Here is a 10,408-nt window from a genome sequence, read left to right as displayed (position 1 = left end):
GCAGCTCAGGATTATATATTGTTAATACTGTATTTAATAACATGTAATTATTTGTTATTACCATATAAATTTCTTAAGTTTAGAAAATTTTAATTAGATATCGATGGAGGAACTTCCATATTGACCCAAAATTCTGCATCTATTTTAGTCTATACTGACATAATACCGTTGATTTCTTTGGTATTTTTTATGGCAATTGGTATTAACCAAGTGACATATAGCAATCGCCAATTCTGTCTGTCTGTCTGTCTGTCTGTCGGTCGGTCTGTCTGTCGGTCCCGGTTTTGCTACTTTAGGCACTTCCAGGTAAGCTAGGACGATGAAATTTGGCAAGCATATCAGAGACCGGACCAGATTAAATTAGAAATAGTCGTTTTCCCGATTTGACCGTCTGGGGGGGGGGGGGAGTGGGGGCCTGGTTGATTCGCAAAAAATAGAAAAAATTAAGTATTTTTAACTTATGAGCGGGTGATTGGATCTTAATGAAGTTTGATGTTTGGAATGATATTGTGTCTCAGAGCTATTATTTTAAATCCCGACCGGATCCGATGACATTGGGGGGAGTTGGAGGGGAAAAACCTAAAGTCCCAGTTTTGCTACTTTAGGCACTTCCAGGTAAGCTAGAACGATGAAATTTGGCAAGCGTATCAGGGACCGGACCAGATTAAATTAGAAATAGTCGTTTTCCCGATTTGATCATCTGGGGGGGGGAGTGGGGGGCCGGTTAATTCGGAAAGAAATAGAAAAAATGAAGTATTTTTAACTTATGAGCGGGTGATTGGATCTTAATGAAATTTGATGTTTGGAATGATATTGTGTCTCAGAGCTCGGATCTCGTGACATTGGGGGGGGGGGAGTTGGGAGGCGGAAACCTAAAACTTGGAAAACACTTAGAGTGGAGGGATCAGGATGAAACTTGGTGGGAAAAAAGACACGAGTCCTAGATACTTGATTGACATAACCAGAACGGATCCGCTCTTTTTGGGGTAGTTGGGGGGGGGGGGGGGGTTAATTCTGAAAAATTAGAAAAAATGAGGTATTTTTAACTTACGAACGGGTGATTGGATCTCCATGAAATTTGATATTTAGAAGGATATCGTGTCTCAAAGCTCTTATTTTAAATCCTGACCGGATCTGGTGACATTGGGGGACGTTTGGGGTGGGGAAACCTAAAATGATGGAAAACGCTTAGATTGGAGGGATTGGGATGAAACTTGGTTGGAAAAATAAGCAGAAGTCTTGCATACGTGATTTACATAATTGGAACGGATCTGCTCAATTGCGGGGGGGGGGGGGGGTAATTCTGAAAAATAAGAAAAAAGGACGCATTTTTAACTTACGAAGGAGTGATCGGATCTTCATGAAACTTCATATTTAGAAGTATCTCGTAACTCCAATATCTTATTTTAAATCTCAACCGGATCAAGCGTAATTGGGGGGGGGGGGGGGGGGTAGTTGGGGGGCCGGAAATCTTAGAAAATACTTAAAGCGGTGAGATCAGGATGAAACTGGATGGGAAGAATAGAAACCCGTCTAAGATACGTGACTGACATAACTGGACCGGATCTGCTCTCTTTGGTGGAATTGGGGGGGGGGGGGTTAATTTTGAAAATTGTGGTATTTGTAACTTACGAAAGGGTGACCAGATCTTAATGAAATTTGATATTTAGAAGGATCTTGTGCTTTAAAGTTCTAATATCAAATTCCGACCAGATCCTGTGACATTCCGGGGAGTTTAAGGGGGAAACCGGAATTCTTGGAAAACATGAAAATTGGGATTTTTGTATCTTACAAATAGATGATCGGAACGTAATGAAATTTGATCTTTAGAAGGAATTCATGTCTCAGAGCTCTTATTTCAAATCCCGACCAGATCTTTTGACATTGGAGGGAGCTGGAGGGGGAAATATCGGAAAAACACTTGGAGTGGAGGAATCGGGATGAAGCTTGGTGGATAGAATAAACAAATGTCCTTAATACGTGATTGACAGAATCGTACTGGATTCGCTCTCTTTGGGGGAGTTGGGGGTAGGGGTTCAGTGATTTGGCGAGTTCGGTGCTTCTGGACGTGCTAGGGCGATGAAAATTGGTAGGCGTGTCAGGGAGCTGCACAATTTGACTTGATAAAGTCGTTTTCCCAGATTCGACCATCTGGGGGGCAAAAGGGAGAGGAAAAATTAGAAAAAATTAGGTATTTATAACTTACGAGTGGGTGATCGGATCTTAATGGATTTTGATTTTAGAAGGACTTTGTGACTCAGAGCTCTTATTTTAAATCTTGACCGGCATTAAACCTCTTATTTTCCTTTGTAAATCAATCTATTGATTCATAGAATTTTGTTAGAGGTCATACCATATGATCTCTTGGCTCTTAGCTCTTCTCGCCTCGTCACAAGTGCCATATGAGCTCTTAGCTCTTGTTTTAGACTATATCCGGTAAATTTCAGCCAAATGATATGTTAACAAGGCACCCCTTCTATCTATGTAGTTTTTCCTATTTGTACAGTAGCTTAGAGCTGAGGATGATGCTTTAATAGTAATTAAATAAAGAAAAACAAGTTTTTTTAACTGAAAGTAAGGAGCGACATTAAAACTTAAAACGAAACAGAAATTACTTCGTCTTCCTCATCAACACCCCGCTCTTTACGCTAAAGTTTGACTCTTTCTCTCAACTCTTCTTTTTAAAACAGTAAAAAACTTTAGAGTAAAGAGCGGGGCGTTGATGAGGAAGCAGCCCCTTTCTGAGAAAAGTGCGAAGATATATTAAGGATTAAATTACAAAAGTACTTTGACTTCATACAAGATGTGGCCATAGCTAGTTTAGATATTGATGTCATTATAAAGTTGGTTATCTTTGTAAATTAATATTCTCTTTATTTTGGTTTTAGAGGTGATTTTTTTTTTTTTTTTTTTTTTTGCTGCTACAACTATTGCTACTATGCAAGCTAAGGATATTAAGGTGAAGCTTTCAAGGAATATTGAAACGGATGCTGAACTACATTAAAACGGACTATAATCTGTAGATTGTCAATGGGGTGACAAAGCGATATCACAATAACAGCTTACGTTTCTAATTTAGACCTTTCAGGGTAAGTTGTGACAGAATCCTGAACTAGCCAGAAGACACTAAGTGCGTACTTTTGATACTACTTCTACGGTTACTGTGACTACAGACACTTAATGGCATTAAGTTGAAAGTTTGGGGCGTTTCAATTAGACGAAAAAACTATACGCAGGCAAGCATTAAAAGGGCATATAAGCAATATCAAAGGCAGCGCTAATCTATCATAGCAAGTAATATCATTGATATTTTAAAGGAGCTAATTTGGTTGGAAATCGAAAGTTCATAATTTTCATAATTTTAGCTCATAATTTTCCAAACACTTCCAATCAAAATTAAAGATGTCTATTTTGTTCAGCATAGCTGAATGATCTTGTCACTGTATCTCTTGGACTATTGCAGGGTTCGGACAGGTCGGTTCGTTTCAAATTATAGGTTCTGTCCTATTTTTATAGGATTTCCCGGGCCCAAAAATAGGCCAATTATAGGATTCGGAAGTCCTCGGGATCAGATCTGTGGTAGATGGCGTGGGACGCCTGGTCACATAAATTACCAAGTTTCATCCCGATCCCCCCAATCTAAGCGTTTTCCATGATTTTAGGTCCCCCCAACGTCACCAGATCCGGTCGAGATTTAAAATAAGAGCTTTGAGACCCGACATCCTTCTAAATATCAAATTTCATTGAGATCCGATCACCCGTTCGTAAGTTAAAAATACCTCATTTTTTTCTAATTTTTCAGAATCAACCCGCACCCCCAAACTACCCCAAAGAGAGCGGATCCGTTCTGGTTATGTCAATCATGTATCTAGGACTTGTGCTTATTTTTCCCACCAAGTTTCAGCCTAATCCCTCCAATCTAAACGTTTTCCATGATTTTAGGTCACCCCAAACTCCCCCCAATGTCACCGGATCCGGTCGGGATTTAAAATAAGAGCTTTGAGACACGATATCCTTCTAAATATCAAATTTCATTGAGATCCGATCACCCGTTCGTAAGTTAAAAATACCACATTTTTCCTAATTTTTCAGAATCAACCCCCCCCCCCCTCCCAACTAACCCAAAGAGAGCGGATCCGTTCTGGTTGTGTCAATCATGTATCTAGAACATGTGCTTATTTTTGTGATTTAGGTTTTTCCTCCAAACTCCCCCAATGTCACCAGATCCAGTCGGGATTTAAAATAACAGCTCTGAAACACGATATTCTTCCAAACATCAAATTTCATTAAGATCTGATGAACCGTTCGTAAGTTAAAACTACTTCATTTTTCTATTTTTTCTGAATTAACGGGCCCCCCACTCCCCCCAGATGGTCAAATCGGGAAAACGACTATTTCTAATTTAATCTGGTCCAGTTCCCGATACGCCTGCCAAATTTCATCGTCCTAGCTTACCTGGAAGTGCCTAAAGAATGCAAAACCAGGACCGACAGACAGACAGATCGACAGAATTTGCGATTGCTATATGTCACTTGGTTAATACCAAGTGCCATAAAAACAGTATGCTACAATGAGATTAACCGAACAGACGGACCAAAGGATGATGAGGCGATAAACGATAAAAAGCTGATTCCGACAATCTTCCATGTAGGAGGGCTAACTTTGCACTTATATCAGGAACATCAAACTTACGAATTATCTTACCATTGCTATACCAAGGGGGGAGATAAAGTAAAAATTATAATAGCTGAAATAAAAAGTCCGAATCTGATTAACATCATTTCTCTTTAGAAGGGGATAAAGACCAGATAGATAAAGGACAGATTGATCACAGAATGTAGCATATAGCCTACCCAGAGCACGTCTATTATACCATCCTCGATTAGCAGCTATCTTAGAATAGCCCATTTGAATAACTGGGCCGTATTCACATCAGCCAGCCAGCTTTCAGCCAGGAAACACATAAGTAGCAAGAACTCCAGTCTCATTAAGCAGAGACTGCTAGCCTATATACTGATCTTTGCTCATTTCGGACAGGCCCAACATGACAAAAAACAAAACATAGGCTACTAAGTCAACACAACAGCATAGTCCAGGCAGAAGCAGCTTACTAAGCCCAACACAAAGCATTAGTTAAGTTCAAAAAGCTCAACAGTTGTAATTAATTATCAATCTACACCAAAAGACAGAAAATTGCAAATCATGAGCAATGTTCTTAGTGCTCTTCAGCCCAAAATATTGGAATAATAGGATTTTAGCCAAAATATAGGCATTTTATAGGAGTGCATTAAAATATAGGAATTTATGGAATTTATAGGCGAGTCCGAACACTGCTATTGCGTAGGTCAACCCCCATAGTTATGCAATTTGCCCATTATGTCTAAATCTAAATATTGCCTTAAGATTAAATCAAAATGCACTGTGTTAATAATAATTCCCAATAAGGCATCTCAGCGGTATCCCAAGAACGAGTGAGGGTATTGTGTTCACGCTTTTGGGGCTAATTCTATTGATACTTCTATTCTTAAAATTTAACCAAATCAAAATAATGTAAGTTTATCCAAGCTGTCAATGAGCGTGGACAAGTTTTTTTTGCGAATGGTATCAAGTTTTCTATTTTAGGTCAACTAGAGGAAATATGAAACTAAATTTAACGCTAATATTTGTGTCCTGACTCTTGAAAGGTTGTATGTTGTTAAAAATTGCTGAAAAGTTTCACTGCCATACAAATAGCAGGCCAAGCTATAAAGTCTTAAAAAAAAACTGAAAAGACTTAAACTATTATTTTCTTTTTACCTGAAAAGATCATGTCAATATAAAACGAACAGAAATTGATTAAAAAAAACTTTCCACAAAATATTTTTTTCAAAGAAAAGTAAAGAACTCCATTAAACCAAAAATGATAAAAAATCAAATCAAATAATCCACCAAAAGTAAAACTACCATAAGTCAGCATTGATAAATAAATGAAACCCAACGCACACAGAAATTAAAAATATGTAACAGAGTCAAACTCAGAACGAGTAGAAGTTAACATGACTAAAGCTCAAAAACCCTATGCCTTCCAATGGCCAGAGCATAATTTTCACTTTAAAGAAAAAAATTATTTTTCTTTACTTTTATAACTTTAATAAATCAAATATTGTTAACGTTTTTGTATTTTTTCAGTAAAGTGGTTACTATCTTCCCCTCCCTCTGAACGTGAATGTTATGTTAGCTAATATATATATATATATATATATATATATATATATATATATATATATATATATATATATATATATATATATATATATATATATATATATATATATATATATATATATGTCATATTTATGTATATTTGTAATATTTATGTTTTTTTTGTCTTGGGGTCACGCAAGGTAGTGTATTGTTTATGTTTTTTTTTATTTCGGTATATATATATATATATATATATATATATATATATATATATATATATATATATATATATATATATATATATATATATATATATATATATATAACGATAAATGTACGTATTCCAAAGCTAATACACGCCATCTATTTTATTATGCGACGTAGCTCTCCATACCTCTTACCATATACAGTAGGTATTGCTTACCTGGGTTCTGAATAATACATCCTTACCATTAACACAAGCAACACTACATTGCTTAAGCACTGTAACACTAAAATTAAGTGCAACGCATTTCTTAACTTAATATGAAAACTAAACATTATATGAAATGCTGTGTATGGGGCGCTCACTACCTAATTGAAGTTAATCAAAGCAAAACAATTACCGATTATTTCTGTTTTCAGTATAGCAAACTGTGGCAGTATTGCCCATAAAATGAACACAGTTTTACCAACTTACTATACAGACAGTAATTTCATGATTACTTGACAGAAAAAGTGAAAGCCTCGTTGTTGCTTGATTAGTAGAGTGGAAAAAAATTGAGCGGTAGTGCCAGTAAAATAACATTCGAACACGGTATTGCAACTGCAATTTTTATTTCAGAATAATTGTAAAATTTACGATAGCGAGATATATAATGGTCTTAATTATAAATTTGAAGTAAAATTATTGTAAAATGACCAATTTTAAAATTCTTTCCTAATTAAATTGCGGCATAGACAAAAAGTATATGATACAAGTGCCAAGTGTCTTCTCTTACAATTAAAAAGGGATCGGGCATCTGAGTGCCTTTAGGCTATATATGATGACTTCTATGCATGGTAGAAGCCTGAGAAGCTGAGGATAGACGAGTCCAAGCACCAAATTGGTTGGGACCATCAAATTATTTCTATAGGACAATTGTATCACATACACTTGAATCTTGGCCATTCCGTTGGTTGTTCGAAAGACAGCTCTCTTCAAAATTGTTGCAAAAAAGAAAAAAATAATTGAGTATCCAAAGGTAGATGCTTAGAGCTTTAAATGTTTTGATAATACTTATTGGATATTTCTCTACCCACCATATTTAAGCGCTTCCAATTGTGAAGGTACGGGGAGGTCATCGCTCTCCTTGATTTTGAAGAATCTCTAATTTGTATCTTCACTAAATAAACAAGAGCTAAGAGCTCATATGGCACTTATGACGAGGCCGGAAGAGCCGAGAACTCATATGGCATGAGCTCTAGCAAAATTCTAAGAATCAATAGATTGATTTAAAAGGAAAATCAGAGGCTTAATGGCGGTCGGGATTTAAAATAAGAGCTCTGAGACACGAGGTCCTTCTAGATATCAAAATTCATTAAAATTTGATAACCCACTCGTAAGTTAAAAATACCTAATTTTTTCTATTTTTTCCTCTCCCTTCAGCCCTCCAGATGGTCGAATCAGGAAAACGACTTTATCAAGTCAATTTGTGCAGGTCCCTGACACGCCTACCAATTTGCATCGTCCTAGCACGTCCAGAAGCACCAAACTCGCCAAAGCATTGGACCCCACCCCCTAACTCCCCCAAAGAGAGGGGATCCAGTCCAGTTACGTCAATCACGTAACTACAACATTTGCTTATTCTACCCACCACGTTTAATCCCGATCTCTCCACTCTAATCGTTTTCCAAGATTTCCGGTTTCCCCCTTCAACTCCCCCTTAATATCATCAGATCTGTTCGGGATTTAAAATAAGAGCTCTGAGACACGGGTTCCTTATAAATATCAAATTTCAATAAGATCTGGTTATTCGTTCTTAAGTTGAAAATACCTCAATTTTTCTGAGTTAACGCCCCCCCCCCCAACTCTTGCAGAGAGCGGATCCGTTCCAATTATGTCAATCACGTATCTAGAGCTTGTGCTTATTCCTCCCATCACGTTTCATCCTGATTCCTCCACTCTAAGCGTTTTCCAAGATTTCCGGTTTCTAAGATTTCTGTATTCCCCCTCCAGCCTCCTATGTCTCCAGATCCAATTCGAATTGCAAATGGAGCATCTGAGATATAAAATTTTTCTATATATCATGTTTTACTAAGATCCGATCCCCCATTCGTAAGATAAAGATACCTCAATCTTCATGTTTTCTGAGACTTCCAGTTTCCTCCTTCCAGCTCCCCCCAATGTCGCCGGATCTGGTCGAGATTTAGAAAAGAGCTTTGAAGCATAAGATCCTTCTAAATATCAAATTTCATTAAAATCTGATCACCCGTTCGTGAGTTACAAATACCTCATTTTTTCTAATTTTTCCGAATTACCCCATTTTCCATGGATAAGTTAATAATTTTAACTTTTTTTTTTTATTACTGTCAAATTTAATATAAGATCACTATTTAAATGTGGAGGATATATAACAATATAATGTTTCACAATCTGTGGTAATACTTTGACTTATCCTGTTTTCTACATAAACAGCGCTATTGCGCTGCCTATGATTTTTTCCGGCTTTGAACCGCTGATACCAATGCTATTTATTAAAATAAATCGGTGAATCCACAAAAAATCAATTCAATAAAAAAAAATAAATAATATTTCAATAAATCACTTATATTATAAGGTTGGCAAAACAAATTAAATCTTAGTCAAAATCCATTCAAAATTACGAGCAAATAGATAGTGCGATAACCGAGGTTATTAAAATAGTGCTTGGTTTGATTATGAGGTTGAGCATCTTGTGCTGAGCATGGGGAAGGTGGAGGGGGACATGTACAGCAACATTATTGGTGAATCTGGCTGAAAATAGCCGAGTTTATACATTCACTTTCGCCCACCCGAAAGCTTGTTTACGCTATACTACTGTCGCAGCAGCTGACTGCCTGCCACCGCAGGACTGCCTGCAGCTGACAGCAGCTGACTGCGTATGCAGCAGCTGATTGCTGATAATTTTTAGTAAAAGCCGAGCACCAGCACATATGTTTATGATTGTTTAATATATATTTATTATTTATAATTTATTTCATAATATTTTTAAATTCAACAAGTAGCGCGTTTGTTGCCCCCCCCCAATAAAAACACTGTAGCTACACCCCTGCTTCGGGTGCAAAAACTTAAGGGTGCTCATTTGATCAGAAATTGAGTTACAGTCCTTTTCTTATAAGTATAAAGTGACTGAAGACCATCCAGCCAAAAGGGGGGCATTTTCAGGGGGAATTTTTGTTGGAGGGGAATGTTTTCTGGGGCTATTTTCCGCAGGGGGCTGTGGGGGTATTTTCCATGGGGGTAAACACTGGCTACCAAAATATATAGTCTAACGTTTATAATCGCTTTGTATTTTTGAAATGATATTTATATTTTTTAAAAAGCTGAGGATGCAGTTGGCAGTAAATATAAAAAAAAATTGAATCTGAAATTAAAATTTTTTTCATATCTTTTCCTGAATAAAGTTAGAAAATTCAGATTTAAATAAATGAAAAATTGACTGAAAATTTTTGGGAGACATTTGGGAAGGGGCACTAATAAAGATTTTGCCCAGGTGCAAGAGGGGCCAGAACTGCTAATGCAGGCTATCTCACTGATGATTGCCGTAAGTTTCAAATCAGGTTAGCATTGGAAATTTTTTGATGTTACTTTTAAGTTAAATGTAACAACATCCTGACCAGATTTTATAGAATTAATATTATAAATAGAACTTTCAAAAAAAATTCAGCAGTGAAAAAACGCCTTGGGGTATTCTACTTTTAACATCTCGACTGCACCCACCGTCTTTACTAATAATACTACCTATCCATCTCTATCTTTCCCATCTCTTTATTTTTCTCTAATCATAAAATAATTACTTTATATTCAGCAACAGGCAACATTCAAACATTTCAAATATTAAGTTCTATTTTAGTTCTATATATTAGAATCATCTTTAATGCATTAACCAGATATTTATATGTAGTCATTTAATTACAAAGCTTATTTAGTTATTCCAATCAAAATATTTATGTATTTTGTGTTTAAATTTTAGGGCTACTTACAAGTGAACATCGAAACCAGTAT

The 10,408-nt window shown here is 36.4% G+C and overlaps 1 protein-coding gene across 3 annotated transcripts in view; it reads right to left on the bottom strand.

The window, feature by feature from the left end:
* LOC136043700 (NADP-dependent malic enzyme-like) overlaps positions 1–6,850 on the bottom strand; it is a 170,588-nt gene extending 163,738 nt beyond the window's left edge. Inside the window, exon 1 of one of the 3 annotated variants that reach the window (XM_065728601.1) lies at positions 6,789–6,850. In XM_065728601.1, the coding sequence (XP_065584673.1) occupies positions 6,789–6,835 (47 nt within the window). In that variant the 5' untranslated portion in view covers positions 6,836–6,850. Of the gene's footprint in view, positions 1–6,607; positions 6,765–6,788 lie in introns of those variants that run through there. The other 2 variants (XM_065728622.1, XM_065728592.1) reach the window with 2 other exon arrangements.
* Between the last annotated feature and the right edge of the window lie 3,558 nt (positions 6,851–10,408).

This window comes from Artemia franciscana, chromosome 2, assembly GCF_032884065.1.
Source record: "Artemia franciscana chromosome 2, ASM3288406v1, whole genome shotgun sequence".
In the NCBI taxonomy this organism is placed as follows: domain Eukaryota; kingdom Metazoa; phylum Arthropoda; class Branchiopoda; order Anostraca; family Artemiidae; genus Artemia; species Artemia franciscana.
The sequence above is the reverse complement of the archived record's forward strand: the minus strand, read 5'-3'. Positions and strand labels throughout refer to the sequence as shown.